The sequence below is a fragment of the Rhopalosiphum maidis genome, chromosome 1 (assembly GCF_003676215.2).
Source record: "Rhopalosiphum maidis isolate BTI-1 chromosome 1, ASM367621v3, whole genome shotgun sequence".
Taxonomy (NCBI): Eukaryota; Metazoa; Arthropoda; class Insecta; order Hemiptera; family Aphididae; genus Rhopalosiphum; species Rhopalosiphum maidis.
The window spans coordinates 39,591,629-39,612,433 of record NC_040877.1 but is presented as its reverse complement, the minus strand read 5'-3'; the positions used below and the strand labels follow the sequence as shown (position 1 = coordinate 39,612,433).

Here is a 20,805-nt window from a genome sequence, read left to right as displayed (position 1 = left end):
CAATCAACATCAGAGCTATTATACAGAGCCATTTTTTATCCTGAGGCAGAACTAAATGGTATGGGTGACATACTCAGATTTTAATATTTTTTAATATGAGTCAGAAAATCTGAAAATTTGTAATTAGGTTTTGAGCAGAACAAGAAATAATGTTTTTAGCCACATGAATTTTATTTATTCTCAACATTATGTCTACGGATTGGTAAAAAATATTATATTACCAATAATATTTAATATTTGTACACTTCCTAGCATCAAGCGCTCAAGGCAAGCATTTTGCTCACCTCACCCTAGTTACAACTCTGATCAATATTCAAGTATTCAACACAATTAGATGTTGTAGTAAAAGTAAAAAAAAAAAATCAATTTTTTTTAAATTAGTATATTTTTATTTTATTTGTTATTGCTATATAGTTTCTTATTTAAAAATATAAGTTAAATAATAATAATAATAATTATTATTATTACATTGTAACATTTATATAATAATGAATGATATTAAGTTTTTAACCTCTTAACCAAATAATTATTAAACCAAAAATTAATAATGTATTAAACGTTTGAATAAAGATAACAAAAAAATGAAAAACAAAAAAAATTTGCCTACTATAATTATAATGTAAGTATATAGCATAATATTATTTATTATTATCATATAACACTTATAAGTAACTACATACAATATGTATGGGAAATCGTACAAAATTGTGATTGTCCTTATATTAAAATGTATCAAATATTATTTTAATTAAAAACGCGAGTTCTAGTTTTATATTTGTAATGAAAAAAATAAAAATAAAATAAAGATATTTTTAAGATATAATTTTTGATATGTTAGGTAGTGGGATCTACAGTGAAATTACACTATGGAACGTTTGACCCTAAAATTTGAAATTGTTAATCACATTTTAACAATATACACATGTATTTACATTATTGATATTATTAACAGTGATAAAATTATGATAAACTAAAATAAAATAGGAAAATAAAATGATATTAAATGTTTTGAAAAGAAAAAAAAGTAATGGCACATAACTGATTTACAAGTATGCACTAAAATAATTTATTAAAATGTAATTATAAAAAATACAAATTTTGTGAAATTTGATATTTTGTATTTTTATATAATAAAACTAATAGTTTTATTTTAAAATTATGAGTTAATACTTATTTGTTATTACATTAACATTAAATAGGTTTTTAAGAAGAATGTAAAAATGAAAATTATTTTTGATCTGTATTTTGTAGCGAAAAAAAATTAAACAATTATACATCTAGTGATTAAAAACACTAAGATTTTAGTACAGAAAATATATAACTGTTATCATTGAAAATAATTTTTTTTATAAAATTTAACTTTCTGCATAAAAAACTAGTGGATGTTATCTCATATCACTACAAAACTATCTTTTTTTAATTTTATGAAATTAAACACTCAAAAATATGTTGGTGAATATGTTATTTTATATACGTTCCTATTCATAACATTTATCAATATTTTGATATGTAAGTACATATTATAATTATAACAATATATTTAACAAATAATAATAATATTAATAATACTATTTATATTGTACTAGAATGTCATAATATACTCTTTAATTTTCATGTTCATCTGTTGTCATAGCAGTTACAAGTTCAGTAACAACTTTACCTAGATCACCTATAAAGAATAATCAAATAATTATTTTTCTTTAAAAATATTATTATAATAATACTAACCTAGATTTTTCCATTTCCATGAACAGCTAACAAATAATGGAACATTAATAGTATAAAAAATGTAAGAGATAAAACAAAATGTCATAAAATATAAATATATATATATATAAATATTTTCAAACCAATGGTTGATTCATTGAATAAAAAATAATGATAATTTGTTTTAGTACTATTAGATTAAATGGTTCGATTAAAATACTTATATTACATAGCAAAATATAAAACTATATTTTACCTGCCATGTGATGTAAATTACCAACAGCATGGTGAGAGGCTGAAATTGGTGGAGGAGGGGGTCTCTCCAAAGTATTACGGCTATTGTTTTCTGACCAATTTCCTAAAAAAAGAATTATATTATAATAAAAGAAACAATATTTACTGAGATAAAGTCATATATAAATATATTAATTACTCTAGATTTACCTGATTTGTCGGAAGAATTTTGTAAAGGAGAATCACAAGCTAATTGAGAAGCTGTTACTGACCTTGTTTGGAATGTTGCTGGCTAAAATTAAAAAAAATATATCAATATTATTTAATAATAATGTTATTGATAGATACCAAGACATTCATCTACAAAGTTTCATGAGGAAGAAATCATGTCAGAAGATAATTGAATGACAGTTGTCTCCTGTACAAGAAGCTTAAGGTTGTCTAAAAGTTTTTTTACCCGTGATTGATATCAGTCAATTTTATTCATTGAATTTAAATGGATTAGTTATCAGTCCTATACATTAATATTATACATATTACAGGGAAAACTAAAAATGTTATGTCTCTAATAATATTTTTTTACAGTTTTATAATATTAAATATTTGATTGATGACATAATATAACAATAATGTTAATTTTGATTATATTTCTTATGAGTTTTGACAATTAAGCACAAGCAGATAATCTATAATTAGTGATTAATTTTAAAATTAAAATATATATAATAACTATTTTCTTTCACTTTTAAAGTAAGAAATTAAGTATAGAATGTTTTTATATGCAACTATTTATATACTTCTCACTTACTTCTTCTAATAATTGTCTAAGTCTTTGCAATTGTGCTTCTAATTGTCTATTATGATCTTCCAATATTTGCATACGTGCTTCTAAGCGGCCTTTATGCTGACGTAACATTCTTGCCTCAGATACCATATCCACTTCACCATTATTATTGGGCATAATATTGTAAGACCCTTTACTTCCAGTTCCGGTTTTTAGTTTTTCATATTCTTCTTGCAAGTGTGTATTTTCATCTTCCAATTCTCTATAATTTCGCGTTTAAATATTTATATATTAATCTATCTAATCAACCTAATTGAAGGCTTACTTTATCATAGCTTCTAACTCGTGTCGTTGATCTGCATCAATTGCAACCATTATTTGAACTGGACTCCTAGGTACAGATGGCAATGTTTCGGAACCACCATTTAAAGACTGACAATACTGGGCAATTAAATGATGTTCATCTTCACTAAAAATAATAACAAATATTAGCATGTACTGTGTAGTGGTGTACTCATGTAATTTTTTAAAGGGAGGGTATATGCATTTTTAATTACAATAAAGTTAAAACAAACAATTATATTTTGTATTTACCTGTATAAATTATAATAAGATATCATTTATTGAATGTATAAGGCAAATATTTGTACATACATATGGTATTAATGACATGTTAACGTAAATAATTTAGTAATTGCGGTAAAAATGCATTATCACATATATGTTATTGTTATCATTTAACTCATTAATTTAAATTTTGAAGTATTAAATACACCAAAAAATAAAAAAAATGTTATAAATATGCATGTTTATTTTAATAATAAATTATTCAGTTTTTTTTTTTTTTAGTCAATGATAAATCAAAAGAAAAAAAAATGATATGATATTCCTTTTTCACCCTAGGAAAATGCCTTTGTACTGGTGTACTGAATGTTGTAAGATTTAATTTAATTATGCAATAACTTACGAATCTGGGGTAGAATTGCTACGTGCCCTATATTCAACTTCAGCTAGACGTGAAGCATACATCTCTAAGCGGTTGTGAACATCAGGTATAGTAGAAGGAGTATTAGAATGTTGCGGTGATGGAGAAGGACTCTCTAATGCATCACCTTCCAAAACTGATTGAACAGGTAAATATCCAACACGTGGATGCTTTTTGAAATAACGTTTTGATTTGAATTTATTACGAAGAGCACGTGTGAAATCTCGAACATCTTCACCAGATGTTGTTGTAGTACAATACTCTTGCATTGGATGAGTTAGTTTGTGATGCTTGGCTTTACGACCAGAAAAGAAGCAGGATTGACACATATCAAAATTGAAACATTTCAAGCACCGATATCTGAAACCAATTATAGGATATGTTTTGCAAATGTTGCATTTTGCTTGATGTTTTGCTGTTTCAGCTTCTGCTAGCCTGTGCAACACGGCTAACCATACCATACTCTGTGGTTCTTGTTGTAGCCAAACTAAGAAGTGCATAGCCTAAAACAATTTTTATTTTAATTAAGTCAGTTAATTTCTTAGTGATATTATTTTATAAATACTCACTTCTATAACAGATTTATCTTTGCCTGCTTTTTGAAAACAACTTCGAACAGATGGTTCAATATTAGAACCACCAAATGATGCTACCTCACCCAATTGGCGTGGCAATTGAATGCAGTCATGCAATAAGAGACCCAATTTGCGTTGGTCTACTTGTCTATTTGGATCAGCTATTAATCTGAATAAATAACGGTATTTTTCTTCTAAATGTCCTTTACATAATAATACTAGACCAACTTTAAATGATAATACACGAATTTGGCCTGTGCGTTGGCTAAAAAAAAAAAAAATTAAACAAAAAATTAAAACAGAATATTATATAGCAACAGTTCCTAAACATTTTTAGTACACTCATCCTCAAAAATAAAAAATGTTATCACACTACCCTTGAATAAATGAAACCACATTTTTATTAGTATATACCTAGTACTATATTAGTACTTATAACAGAGGTTCCCAAACTTTTTTGACTTACGACACCCTAAAAATTCAGAGGCACCCTATGCCCTATAGATTAAAAATATATTTCAAATAATTTCATAACACCCTAAATAAATTTTGCGGCATCCTAGTTGAGAATCTCTGACGTATAATATATAATTATAATATCAATTTTTACCTTGCCTCACAGATTGGGAAACACTTTTATAAAGAATAATATTTTAAAATTATAAATCTAATATTATATATTTTACCTGTCGTAAACATTTAATAGCCAGTTCAAAGATAAGTCAAGGCAAAGTGGAACATGTACTAAAGAAGGATGTTGAGATGCTAATGTATCAAAAATAGATCCTAGAATAGTTAACATTTCTGATACGGTTATTAATTTGTCATTTTGAGCACGTAGACCATGGTTATCAAATGATTCCAATGCAGCTTCCAATGTCAACAAATCAACTAATACAAGACATAAAAGTTTTAAAAGACATTATTTTTTTAATATAACATTCAAAAATGATAACACTTACGAGACATGCGTTTTTGAACTGTTCGTAATTTCATAGCAGTTCGGTAAGCAGAGAACCGTACATCATTAAATTCTGACAGAGAAGACATTAGTTCCATCATTTTTGGATGGTCCCAATTTGTAGATTCACATTGATGACTATATTTAATTAAATTAGTATTTTATTCAAAAATAGATTCTACAGAATACTTACTTAATATAATAAGGAACTTTATTTGGAGTTATTTCACGTTTCCATGGAGGTTCTACCGATCCACTCAACAATAAAGAAGTGGACGCCTCACTATGACTGGCAGGTGAAGTTCCATTACTATTACTAATTACGTTTTTCCCAGTATCACGAATTTGTTTATACCTATCATCCATAGCTAATTGTAAGATTTTCCATCTAAAAAAATATACATACATTTATTAATATTTTTTATTGTATAGATACCAAATATTAATAACACAAAATTAAATTACCTATTATTTATGTCCTGTAACATATTTTTATTGGAAGCACATATTGTTACATTGTTTGATGAAAGTATGCTAGCTTGATCATTAACTTCCTCCAATAATCGTTGTACAGGATTTAATCTGTCACCAAATTGCTGTAAAAATAAAACAATATATTTATTTGTATATTTTTTTAATAGGTTAGTTTACCCTTAGCTCTTGAAGACCTTTAGTGGAGTCACCAGTACTTGATGCTGGCCATGATTTATACATGGCCTCAACACTAGCTAATTTAGATGCACAATCTTCTAAGCCTTTCTGGAAAGCTTGCATTTTCTAGAAAAAATATAAGAATAAAATTATAAAAATATATCGAATCACTATTTGACCTGTTTAGTAAAATGAACAAAATAAATTGATTGGCTATTGGATTTGGCTACATACTAGTAACACATGGCTATTGTATAAAAATAGTTTATTGCCCAGTTCTGAAGACTGTGTGTAACATACACAAAATAAATATACATAAACAGGTATTTAATCTATTTTTAAATGGTTTAGGTGTTTTGATTAATCATTTTATAAGATAAATATAATTTAAATTAACATCTATTACATTAAAATCTATAAAATAAAAACAAATATTTAGGTTAATAATTTTTACTAGGTATGTATTAAAAATGAGACATAAGAATCTATGTATTTGTCTATAAATTTCTAACAATAAACATTAACAAAAATTATTATAAAAACAAACTTGAAAAAAAAAACTTTAATTCAAGTTTGAAAGATTGATTGGTTTTTTAAAAAGTTGTAAAAATAGAGCACAAGTCCATTGAGAGAGGCAATTTAAAAAAAATTATATCAAGTTTTTTTTTATGTTAACATTTAAGGAATACGGTTTAAAGATTAAAATAAAAAATAAACTATACCTTAATTGAATCATTTAGGCTACGTTGCCATTGATCAGAACGTTGTAATAAAGAATTCCATTGTTCAGATACACGCGAAACTTCACGTTTCAAACTTATTGTTAAATCGCGAGCTTGTTCTTCAGCACTACGATATCCTCTAGAATCTCCAGTGTTATTAATTTCTAAAAAGAAATAAATTTAATTATATTTACATTTAGATTTATTATTTTACATAATTATAAAATTTATTGTGAAAATTGTAAAAATCAAAATTCTATAAAAAAAATATTAACTTAATTTTATATAGTTAATTTATAATTATAAGTATAATATTTATATAACTAAATTCAAGCAAATCAATAAATAGAATGATTTATTTTCAAAAATTAAATCAAATTACACAATAGAATATTTTTTTACTGATAGGTATTTTTCGTTTCTTTTTTTTTAATTGAAACATTAAAAGTACAACATTTATTTTTTCTATTGGAATATAATTTAAATATTTTATTCATGTTTCAAGTAATTTTTGTTTAAATATAATATATTTTCATAAACAATAATATAATAATATATTATGGCTAAGTTGAATTATAATTCTTAAATTTAAAGAAAGATAGTGATGTATTGTTATTAAATATTAATTGGGATTATAAGTCTCATTAATATGAAAGGTCAAATAAGATTCAAAATCAAAGTAAAATTGCAATGATTCTGACTTTTGTGTTACTTGTACAAGGCACTGTATTCTTATTTTTATATTTTTTATTAACTTTTTTTTTTAATATTATAAAATTAACTCAAATAAAATAAAATTTATAATCTTAAAATGGCACTTCCTCAGTCTTTACATGGATTTATAATCTCTGTAAATGATATGGGCAAGTATGAAACATACATTTTGAAATATAGTGGAACCTTGTTAATTTGAATCGGTTGAGGGCCAAAATAAAATTTGACTTAAAGAGGTTCAAGTTATCATAAATTAAAATGCAGGAGCCATGGCATTTTTTCGAGTTATCAAAAAATCAACTTATAGAGGTTTTAGTTATTAAGGTTTTACTGTATTAATTTGTTTAAGTAGGGCATGGCAAGCTTTGATCAGCATTGAAATTAATTAGAAATTATGAAATATAATATTCTAATATTTCAAATTAATAATAGCTAATCAACTACTAATTCTAATCTTGACCAATAGCATAAATTAGTAGCTATAGTTCAATAAAAAGTCAATTTATACTGACCGAACAAAGATTACAAAACAATACAAGATGTTATATTACCTAATAATTTAAATTCTATTAATAAAAACTTTTAACAATAAAACTGTTCAATATAATATAATCTTGAAATCGATTATATAATTGTAATTTAAACTTTAAAATTTTGCTAGTAAATATATAAAACTAAATCTAATGGCATATGAGTAACTGTAAGTATATTTTAGGGGAGCTTTAGCACTCATACTTTTTCTTTTTAATCTGTGTGAAAATTAAAAAGTATCTAACACCAAAAATTAAAATTTTGTATTTGTAAGTAGCTTATAATCTATACATATTATCATATATAAAAGTGATAAATATATAAATTTACATTAATATTTATTAAGTTAACTAGCTATATTACCTGACTCTGCCTAGGTTAAAATTAATCAATTTTCTATATTTTTTTCCACTATGTTTCAGTTTGGATATATAGTACAATTTTATTAATGTAATAATAACATGATACGTATTATTATTTTCCTACTTCTTCATTTTGAAATATTTTTAATTTAAACCAAAATAAATGGGAACAGAGTCAACCAATACTTAAAGTTGACGCAAATCCAGTATCAGTAAGATTGGTATTCGTAATTTTATGTTTATACTCTGTCTAGCGAGAGAACTCGTCGATTCTGCGCATTTTACCATTTTTCCCGCGTTACCCTGCTATCGAAACCGTTTCTCTTATTATAGGATGTCGCTTGGAGATGCGCAGAAAAACCAATTTTGGTCGGCCCACGGCCCATTTTTTCGCTGGACAGAGTACATCAAAAAAATGTCTAGACCTAAGAAATGCATAAAAGTAATCATTTTAATTGTTTTAATAAGTATTTGATTGCAAAACACAATAAAACAATTAGAGTGGACCGGATACAGAGACCTAGTGGTTGAGCTTCGCACACTTCTGCGTGTGTTATTGAAATTTAATATTTTGAAATCAGTGATGAGATCTATAATTCATAAATCATATATAACTTAAAATCTACTTTAAGTTTTATGAGTTAGGCCTTAACTTTATAGAATATATATATAGCTTATATATAGATAGAAAAGTGTTCTGCAAAATATGATCCTCGGTTTTAGTTTATTTAAGATATTCAATACATATTTAATTCAAGTTTATAAATATATTCAGTATTATTAATTTATTTAAAAATATTTTCATGTTTAATAGCCTAGTAGCTAGGCATCAGCTTAAAAAGATCTGAACTGATATTAAAAATAATTAATTGAATATGGTAGTATTTAAGTGGTTTCTGGTACCCAAATAATAAATATTAATATTATTATTTTTCTAATCAAGTATTTTATTTCACGGTAATTAGAGTTCACATATACAACAGAGCTCAAATTAATAATCAATATAAATTGTGGTTATCATATCATTGTATTGTGAGTGCGTCTGACGAATGCAGGCATAGTATGAATTCAATAATATTGCTCTTGAGTTAAAATAATAGGTACGTTAAAATATTAATATGTAGTTTCATAAATAGCTGTTTAAATTTCGTATTTAATTCATTACCTATGTGTTTTCATTTTTTTTTCAGTACAAATAGTACTTACTTTTTGTAATTTGTAAAATGTCAATGACTTAAAATATACGTATATTTTGTAGTATGTATCTAGTTAATGCTTATTATGATGACATAATAAATGCAGTTATTTATTTATTATGTTCACTATTACACTATAATACAATTTTAAATTTGTAAAATAAAGAATATCGAGCCATATTAATATTAATTCCATATTATATTATTATAATTTATAAAATAGTTATTTTAATCATTATAAATTATTAAAAACGACTAATATATGTATATATTACAATTGTTGATAAACAAAACCATTTTTATTTTTGATATACTCGAAAACAAGAAAATATACTACTATTTATATGATAACTACTAATATTACTATATTAACTACGTATTTAAAAGAATAAAATTGCCTAAACGGTGGACATATAGATATTCATGTTATATAGATTTATTTAAAAAATATTGTTCGAAGTTATGTATTAGTTATAAATTATAATGTACTAGTAGCTGAATAAACCGGCTTTGTTCGTGTGTTAAATAATCAATTCGTATACAAATTGGACTTTTTATTATAATTAAACTATTTAAAGCCTAGGCATGTAATATATATTATTTATAATTTAGCTTAATTTATACCTGAAATGACAAATAAAATGAAATTGGAAATAATAAGAGTGATTTACTTGTAGGCTCATTAAGTAAAATCTTGTGAAAAAAATCGTAAAATTATTTTTAAAAAAAACCGTAACCTTTAAATACTAACCTCCTCCCATCCCCTTAGACAATAAAAATGAAAAATTGGGCGACGTGGTGACACTCAGAAGAGTATTTGGAAGATCTCCGTGAAAAAAAAATTGGATAAAAATTAATAGTGTCGTTACAAAATTGGAACATAAAAAGATAAACATGTTTTTTATTACTACTGACAATTATTTTAAAAGAATAAAATATATTTATTTTAAGACGGAATGTATACATTTTATTTAAAATTAACTGTTTAAATTCTAACTATATTGGGTAAATTTACATTTAATACATTAATTTATGAAATTTAAAAAATGTCTAACGAGTATTATATGCTATGTATATATGTTATACATATATATATGTATATTGTAAAATGTTAAACAGTGACATTATTTTTTCACTTAAAATCGTTTGTCAAATGTCTATCATTGCTGTTTTTTTATAGTTAATTTTACCTTACAACTATCTTATGTCCAGGCAAGTGTAGTAAGTAATTTATTTCTAAACGTTTATTCGATCAATTAAATTTTAAATAGTTACCTAAGTAAACAAAAACTTAAGAAGCAGATAACTACTTTTTGCCGGGTCATCGATCATTCGAAAATAAATAGAGTTTTTCAATTCACTAAAAATAAAAACAAATACTAGCATGTATTTTAAATTAGTATTAAACCATAATAGAGTATTTTACAACATTTAACAAATATAGGTAATTTGTATAAATTAATAATAATTAGTAGAATAAATAAGTTGTGTCGTAGTCGCATTGTTCCAAATTATTAATTATAGTTTATAAAACCTTGTAATATTATATATGATATACGATTATAATAACAAATAATATAATAATTAAAAAAGTTTAAAAATGTAGTTCATAAATATGTTTCAGTAAATATGAATGAAAATAAGTTTGCCACAAGGTTTAATAAATTAATTTTTCTAAATTTAATAAAAATAAAGATTACTAATTAGTAATTACAAAGTTAATCCCTGATTGGTTTGTATATTTTCATCACACGTAAAAATTAAAAAATATCGATTTATTCATTTATTTTATACGAACACAAAATTAACTTTTTTTGAGTTGTAAAATAATATATTATATACGTGTTCAATGTGTACAATATTTTTTTAAATTTTATTTAACTTTTAGAATCTGAGCAGATTGATGAATGTATTGGTTTCATGATGATATATATGATATATATATTATTTCATTATGTAAACTCGTTTATAATAGAAAAAAAATAGGAAAATTTTACGCTGCAATACTAATTTTTGACAAAATCGATTTTGTTATTTATTTTATGTAAATGAAAAATTGTGTAAATTAAAAATATTCACTTTTTTTGTGGTATTCATAGTAGTATTGAAGTAATGGTCTTTTTTATTTTTTCTTCGATTTATGTATAATAAAACTATTGTATTTAAATAAAAAATATTATTGAATATAAAGTTCAAATTTAAGTAATATAAGCTGACAGAACTCAGAATCTTTTTGCAATGACTAATCATTTAATTCAAATTTGACATATCTATTACAGTGGCAAATTGATGACAATACACACTCTACCGACACATTCATTTTAGCCATTACGCCCTATAATTACTTTAAAAAAATTGATCTGCCTTTTAATACATTACAATAATATTATTTATTAATAATGATTTGTTTAATGCACTAAAAAATCTTAAAAAGTGCATTTAAAATGTCAAACTAATGCAATAAAATATGCACTAAAAATGGTTTTTAGTTTTATTTATATACTTATATTGATATTAGTATATTATATACATATAAATGTATTTATTTGATAACATTTTTTTTAAAAAAAGTTTATTTATTCTGAATTTTGAAGTTAGTTGATTCTTAAATAATGCCATTAAACAAAAACATTTAAAAAAAAATTTTCCAAAGGTTTTCAAAGATGTTTATTGACAGAATTTAATTAAAAATACAGGAGAATGAACTAAAAAAGGAAAATATGACCTAAAAAATTAAAAACGTTAAAATTTGCAAAAATAAAAGTTTCATAAATGGATTTGTTGTTACATAATTCAAATCATGCACTTACAAAGCTACGTTTCACAATCACAAAAAAAAAAAATGCACTCCTACAAATTCACAGCCGTAATTATAATCAATGTTATAGGTTCTTTTTTACAATTTATAAACATTAAATAAAAAAAAAATTATTTTTAATAAACATAAATAACATTAGTTAAATATAAATTATAAGTTATTATTAAAGTAGTAGTTCTTTAATTTATTACCGGAAGATCTAACATATTAAATTAATAATTTTATATTTTTTTATAAATTGAACGAAATATCTTCTTCAATAAACACACAAGTTAAAGGATACAGAATCCTGATATTATTGGCTTATTAAAGATCTCTAAGTTTCGTTTTTAATATAATAGCTCATCTCTTTTGGCTATAGACCCGCAATAATTAAAAATATTTCAATTGAAGGGTAGCCGAGTGAGCTAGACCGACACTGATTCTACTTATTTTATAAAACATAGACATTTTCATGGTTTTACTTTGATAATTAGGTATTTTATATTATCATATTTTTACCTTCATTTTTTACGACAGATGCAATCTGTGATTCATTGTTTATATATTGGCGACCGCTGCGTAGGTTAGAATCAATAACTGGTCTCTTCTCTTCCAATTGCCTACGGAACCCTCTATGATCATCCTATAATATAATTATACACATTATAAATATTTTTTATATATTATACATTGTTATATAAAATTTTATTCTAAAGCATAAATTAATTATATATACCTGTTGCTTTTGTAACGTGGCCAAATCGTTTCCTAAAGGACCGAAACTTGAAATTTCTGTGTCCTTTTTAATTACCCATTCAACTAGCTCTCTTAGGGATAGTAACAGAGTATTCCAATGTTCTGTATTATTTTCTAATCGATTTCTAAAATAAATATTTTCTATTACAATATATTTTTAATAAATTAAATTTTACAAATATCCTTAAACGTGTATAAGTATGTATGATGTATATTGATGAAAAATAAATTTTGATTCACGGAATTATAGCATGTATTCAATATTTATATTTATTGTATACCTATATATTATTATAATACGTATACGTGAAATGCAGATTACTAACATGTAAAAAAAAATGTAAAATATTATTCTTTAAAATTACTATCAGAGTTTTATTAACAACCAAATTTTTTTTTAACAAAAACCAATTGCAAACGTTGATAATTTTATGAGCTTAACTTAGTACCCATAACGCGAATAAATCATTCAAAAGGTCACACTACTCCTGACACGTCACGTATTAAAAGGGGGAAACTAAATATGATCAAAGTCCAACGGGATTGCTTCAATATCACAGGTTCAGTACTATATGAGCTTCTTGGGAATTATAAATTATAATCATATAATATAAATGAAAGTTAACAGGGTGTACATATCCCTTAGGGCACAAGCAAAATGACAGGTTCCAATTACCCCTTCCCAAAAAAGGCATACATATTATACAGTACAAAATTTATTATTTTTAAAGGTTAAATACGAGTATATTATTGCACTTTTCAACTACAAAAGTAATATGTATATACTACATAATCAGCAGTTATTTATAATTTTAAATTTAGTTTAAAATATTGAAATATTACAACGATGCACGAATATAAATACACAAATAATATTAATGTTATACTTATTCCTTTTTAAATAATAAATGTAAATAGGTACCTTATAGTCACGGAACGATTTTTCAACTGATTCCAACGCTGATTCATTTCTTCTAACCGTCTTTGAAGCATTACAGCATCTTCTTGTGACGACAGATTTCCTAGAAGTTTTCTTCCACTAGTATCAAGTGAGTTTAATGATTGACTCTTCGTTTCCATTTCTTGCTGTAATTCCTGTTGATAGAATAAGTTAGTTTTATATGAAATACGCCACATTTTTTAAAATTATTTTTCTGTTAGTTAATTTTAGAATATTTTTTATTATGTATGAATTACTAATAACAAACCATACTGTAAAATATTCATACGTCTACGGTCTATGTAGGTTTGTAAAGTATCTAATTGTTTATTTGTGTATCCAATGATTTATAATTTAATATTAATGGTATATAACGTCTGACGGATAAAATGTAAATAATATAAACTGCAGTTAATTGAGAATGCATTATGTAATTGGATTATAGACGGAAATGGTTGCGTTATGAGAGAAAGAGCACTGCATCTCTTAAATTCCTCATCTTCATTAAAATTGTCATCGTACAGCATATATACCCGGGGGAAGATATATTACCATTAATCTTGGGATATAAGTTGTATTAAAATATAAACATTTTAAATTTCTACGCGAATCTCGAAGCTAATCGAATTATCATCAATTTATTATGTCGATCACGCAGAAAATATAAGCTAAAGCGTGGTAAAGGAAACAAGCCGCGAAATAGGCTTAATTAAATTTTAACGCATCGTTGCTGCTATAGCTAGTATAGCGCAGTATTCTCACGAGAGCCATAATACAAGACCATAAGGTTCCTCACAAATCCTTTCTATGCAAACATTTTCTCTTGTTATGTACCCGTAATTTTTCATTATTTTTATTTGTTGTTTTATGTCCAACAAACACATAGTCACATACAACATGTTAAATTATAAACTTTGTGTTAACATCAAAATATTCTTTATTCCGACAGCAACAAAAAAAAAAAAACAACAAATTATATTTTATAATATACATTGTAGTTTTAGAGCAATAACAAAAAAAAAACCCTCAAATATTTTATTTTAGGTAGGGACACCAATCTTACGTTCTCTTTCCACGCGGAATCTCTTTTCACATATAGGTAAATTTTGAGTGAGGATGGACTCAAATTGAGTTAAGTGTAATATAATCATGTAAACGAGTTAAAAATGTTAATTAAAATCAAAATTGCTTACATTTATAATTGGTTTAAAAAAGTACATAAAAATTATAAAATTACTTTTTCTCTTAGACCTTAGTATTTAAATTCCTCCTGTTGATATTCACTTGCAATAATTATTGTGACTACACAAATTAAAGATAACTATGTCAGTTTATTTAGTTTTACCTTCATTATAGGTATCTACTATATTACTACTTTTTATACAAATTAATGCAATAATTGCAATAAAGCAAAATTATTATATAACAGTTGTCATATTAATTCAAACCATTTACATCAATATTAATATGTTGGATGATTTATACATAGATAATATATTATAATACAATTCACTAATAAGGCTATAGTATTATACTAATAACAAAAACCTAATGATTTATTATTTGTAATCACAATAACTTAGAACTTGTTATTTAGTATTTACACCAAATTATTGATATTTACTAATTCCTATTTATTAGATAAATGACTTCTAACTAATTTTAAATTTTAATTACTCTTTTAAATGTTAATAATTTTGAAAATGAATTGATTATTAAACATAAGATTAATACGTACAAAAGTATAGCACGTCAATATTTTTGTATTAATATTATTAAGATAATATTGTATTATCATCATATTGTACTTGAGCTCCGTGGGCGTTTTTCAAATAAATAAATAAATAAATATATCTAACAGATTATGTATTTAAAAGAAATTTGTTACTATAAGAACTCTTAAGATATTAATTATTAACAGTATATTTTTTTATAAATCATTTATCCTTGTACAGTATTTATCATATGACTAATTAGCAGTGTTGAGTGATACCTATCTAGATAAATAAATAAATTAGTATATAAGATTTAAATACAATTACGGAAATATACATAAATATCTACGTAATATTATATACTTCATTATTTAAAATTGTATTCGTTATAAAGATTCTAATAAAAAATACTATATTATAAAAATAAATCAGGGATTTGCACATAAATTAATCCGATACCAATACCATAAAAGTACCCAAAATAATGACAATTGACAATCTACCTGATGATAACTAATATAACTTGAGATTATATTGGTTCTTTAACAATATTTTGGTTAATAATATCTTAATAATTTTTATATATACTTAAATTTGGTACAAAATGTAAGTATCTAACATAGAAATAAGATAGAAAATAAATGTCTATTATATTTTTAGAATTACAACAAAAACAGTGAAACTGTGAAACAATCAAATTGCTACCTACAATAATTTTAATATAAAATAATACTCCACAAATGCTTTAAAAACACTCAATACAATTCATTATTTCAAATGTAAAGCTTTGAAATCAATTTATTATTTTTAACCTAGACTATTTCAATAGAGAAGAGTTATTGAATTATTGAAATTATTATAGATCATAGAAAATAATTAACAAGAATAATTTCTATTCATAGATATGCTAAACGCCAAAATTATAATAAAACCTATCTTGCAAACACAACATTTTATATAATGAAACGCCGTAAAATCCTGTTCATTGTATATAGAAAAAAACGTTTAATATGGAAGTTTAAAACAATGAGGTCAGATGCTCTTGTTGAGAGACCTCTTGTTCGCTTCTGGCATTGATTAAAAAAAAATTCAGCGTGCAATTATAGAAAAACGCAGAGACAAGCGAACACAATCTCAAAGTGCATTGTTTTATAGAATTGGGCTTGTACATTTTCCCCTATGGTAGTATATAGTACTATATATTATAGTATTATATGTATGTGGACTACACTTCCGAAACACTTCAATAGATATTAAGTCAATGCTGAAATGTTTTACTTTGAGAATCATATTTTTATTGATATACGAATAATTTTATAATTTACGCGCAAATCTAAATATATACATATATAGAGAGAGAGAGAGATGCTTAAATAATACGAGGGACGCGAATAATAATAAATATCATATTTAACCCTCTCGATCAAAAACCGTGTCAAGTATTATTGAATATTCCAATTAATGATACCAAAAATTTTGTAATCTAAAGGGCTATAATCAGCATTTTGGAATACTAAAATTATTTACATAATACATATATATATATACTATACATAGGTATAATAGGTATATATATTATATAACTATTATTATTAAAAACGAAACGCATTTAGTTTGCAGGTTGACACTCATATGATATAACAATAACAAAATAATCAATCATGATAATCCCTCGTATCAATCATTTTGATTCTTATATTGAAGTTGAATATAACAAGAGGATTTCAATCAGACTTGACAATATGGAGCTGTTCAAAATAGTTTTGGAAACATTTTATAACAAATTTCCTAATTAAATAGAACTTTTTTCGCGTTATATCAAAATCAAACTAAGATATCTGAAGTAAAAGTTTTTTTTTAAGATAATAAAACATTATTTATCTTTTTTTGCAAAATCAAAAACACAGTTCCGAAGAAATATATAGATACAGTATGATATACCAAATACATTGCTTACAATAAATTTAAAACATATACATTTTAATGTGCAACCTTTTTGTAATAAAAAAGTTAACCTTTAGGTTATTTACAATTTAAAAGATATCTGTGAATAAATTAAAAAATGTATCAAATCAAATTACTATGTTAATGTAATAAGTAATAACTAATAAATTTTAGTGACTAATTGAAGAGTAACTAATTATACGAACTTAAAATATAAATCCCAATATCGCGATAAAAAAGCTAATGCTAAAACTAAAACTAATTACTTATTTTATTATTTTTTTTTTTTTTTAAATAAATCGAATCTTTTTAGCAATTAATCAAATAGGATTTAATTATTATTTATTTTATTTTGTTGTCGTGAGGATCGTCAGAGTCGGAATCAACTACAAACCATAATGAATAATGGACACTATAAAGCGGCAAAGTTTTGTCATCTTTAAAAAATAACTACCAAAGTCCGTAGAGAGCTTGATGTTGAGAAAAACAACTAGATAGACTAAATATTTCATTGGTACAGATATACAGAAAAGGTAAATAGTTTTTTTTTATAACATAATTTATATATATATGTGCATGTATCCCTGACATGATTTCCCGACGAAACGTGAAAATGCTTTCAGACCAGGCGGCCAAACGATATGTATTATGCAAATCTAACCTAGAAGGGCGAATAATTTGGAAGTGTAGCACAAGTCGAATATACTACTTATATTATATGTATAATATATACTTTTAGAGTAAACGTTTTATTGGGTTTGAAATTTAATATTTTTATCCGTTTCTATTTTCAATTTGAAATAAAATCAAGTAAAAAAAAAAAAAAAAACCATAGTAAATATTTTAAAACTGTGCAAAAAAAACTAACTCTACATAATGTTATATACTTATATATATATATACAAAGTCTATTACGCGTTGTAGTTTTTTAAAATCACATTGAACCAACTGCAACGATTACGCACGTATGGACGCATAAATATATAAATCTACTGGCATATAATATTATATAGGCAGCACCTAATATAGGTACACGGAATCTAACCTAATCCTGAAATAACGTTGTTTATGACGACGGGTGTATGAAAACAATACTTAATATAATGTATGGAATTCGTCAGCCCGAGGACGAAAGAGGAAACAGATTGATATTTCGTCCAAAATCGTTACTTTTACCTTAGCCAATCTTTGTTGCGTGTCTAGTATATCCAACATTAAAGCGATCTTATGATCGGTCACCCGATAACCGTTTCGGTAACACTCAATAAGCTGATGGAGCGCGATAGCAGCGGCTCTAGTGGGCACCGTGGCCGATGGTGACTCCATGTCGACTGCGGACGAGGAACCTGTTCCGCTACTACCAGCGCCACAACCTTGGGACGAGACCGGAAGCGAGAGTCGGCGGTGTCGCTGGAATCGTGACGCGGACGCGGGTAACGATCTATGCTGCACGACCACCGCAGCGGTAGCGTACGATTTGTCAGTCAGGCTGCCACAGCCGAGACCGGCCGGGACGGTGGACGACGAGCTGATTCTCGTCCACGGCGGCTTGTCTGCAAAATCCATCGAGCTGGGACGCTGCCGTCGACGTCCTCCTCCTACTCCTCCAGCAGCTGCAGCCGTCTGCTGCTGTTGTCGCACGCCACCGCTGCCGGTCTGCCGCATGAGGAACACGTCGGCTACAGAACCGTCGCAGAAGCCTCGACGGTACGCTTCCTCCACGCGTTTAGTGTCGCTGCTGAAGTGTTGCCTGCGCGTCGACGACCGCTGTTGCACCACACCGTAATCGGACACGGATCTGGTGACGGCGCAAGGCGGCGACGGCCTGCGGTGCGAGTGCTCTGGCAGACCATCGGTGCGCCAGTCACCGAAGCCACCATCGTCGGCCGGGGACGGCGATAACGACGACGATACCGCCGGCGATGACTTTTTGCATTTTTTCGGCGTCACGTCGACCGCGTGTCCTAACCGCGTCACGATCGACCGGTATACAGCGTTTTTCCGGATCACTTGCAGCGCGGACGTAATCTTTTGCCGGGACGATGACGAGCCACCGTCGCGGGACGTCCGCCGCAGCGGTTCGGACATGACGCGATGTGATTGTGGGACGCCAACGATCACGACCACCGACCGACCGGCGTCGCAAACAGACAGACCGCGTGTGAGAGACGCGAGAATAACGAACGCGACGCCGCGAGTGGATGATACAACACCTATATGGTATTTGTTTCACAGGGGCGCATGTACGGTGGCGCGCGTGCAATTTACTCGAGAGGTTGTTGCGGTGCCGGGTCACGTGCGCGGCGTTTATACGAGTGTATATTACCACTGTGTGTACGTGTAAGCACAGTATTACTCGCGCGAGCGCGTGTGTGCACTACTACCGTGTAATATATACCTTCAGTACTCGGGAGCGTGCGTATTATTATTATATTACATTGTCATATACGCAGGGCCACCGCCGCCGCCGCCGCGTCCAACAACAATCGGTCATAGGTGACCAGCACCAATAGCCGTCGTCGGGCGCCGCCAGTTCGAACACACCTAGCCCTAACCTTCGGGTTTGATTTTTTGTATTTATTGTACCTCCGAGACGCGATTTGTGTCTTCTGAACTTTATACTAAATAATAACGTCTGCGATGGCGACATTAGTTACTTCTACTCGTATGCGTATCATTTTATAACGTCCATATATTATATTATAACCCATTCGTCTATGTAGATACATCTATTTTTAAAAACAGGGTGATCATTGTTTTATATATCATTGACCAGTGTGATTATATATTATACCAGCGTAGGTAGACTTTGACCGAATTTATTGATGGCGTTTTTTTTTTCTAAATGATAACCCATCATTTTTATTTCGTGATCCTAAAATATACGTTTATGTACAAAATATATCGAAATATTAAATCAATACACCCATAATTATTTATATGCCAGTTTGTATATTTTTAATGAGTGAAGTAGTGTGCCAACAACATATTTTGTGGTAGCCACTTCATTCCATGCCGCTTGTTTAAAATTTTAAATGCTTTAAAAAATCCAAAATACATTACGATAGAAATACACAAGTACTGCATACATCAACATTTTCAGAAAAGGAAATTAAAGATACATACCAAGGTTTCTACAATGTAAATATCAAGAAATTCGAGAATTAAATTTACTTAACATTTTTGTTATAATCTTAATTATATTTTATAGTTATTGGTACAATATTT

At 27.0% G+C, this 20,805-nt stretch overlaps 1 protein-coding gene across 1 annotated transcript in view; it reads right to left on the bottom strand.

Annotated features, from left to right (window-relative positions):
• Positions 1-568: 568 nt before the first annotated feature.
• Positions 569-20,805, bottom strand: part of LOC113550060 (dystrophin-like) — a 56,713-nt gene continuing 36,476 nt past the window's right edge. The window contains exons 52-67 of the mRNA XM_026951666.1: positions 13,901-14,073; positions 12,959-13,103; positions 12,742-12,865; positions 6,620-6,783; positions 5,898-6,023; positions 5,712-5,842; positions 5,440-5,634; positions 5,248-5,384; positions 4,972-5,176; positions 4,280-4,550; positions 3,693-4,213; positions 3,051-3,194; positions 2,750-2,987; positions 2,152-2,233; positions 1,964-2,065; positions 569-1,669 (exon numbers count right to left, since the gene is read on the bottom strand). Coding sequence (XP_026807467.1) covers positions 1,605-1,669; positions 1,964-2,065; positions 2,152-2,233; positions 2,750-2,987; positions 3,051-3,194; positions 3,693-4,213; positions 4,280-4,550; positions 4,972-5,176; positions 5,248-5,384; positions 5,440-5,634; positions 5,712-5,842; positions 5,898-6,023; positions 6,620-6,783; positions 12,742-12,865; positions 12,959-13,103; positions 13,901-14,073 — 2,823 coding nt within the window. The 3' untranslated portion in view covers positions 569-1,604. The remainder of the gene's footprint in view (positions 1,670-1,963; positions 2,066-2,151; positions 2,234-2,749; positions 2,988-3,050; positions 3,195-3,692; positions 4,214-4,279; positions 4,551-4,971; positions 5,177-5,247; positions 5,385-5,439; positions 5,635-5,711; positions 5,843-5,897; positions 6,024-6,619; positions 6,784-12,741; positions 12,866-12,958; positions 13,104-13,900; positions 14,074-20,805) is intronic.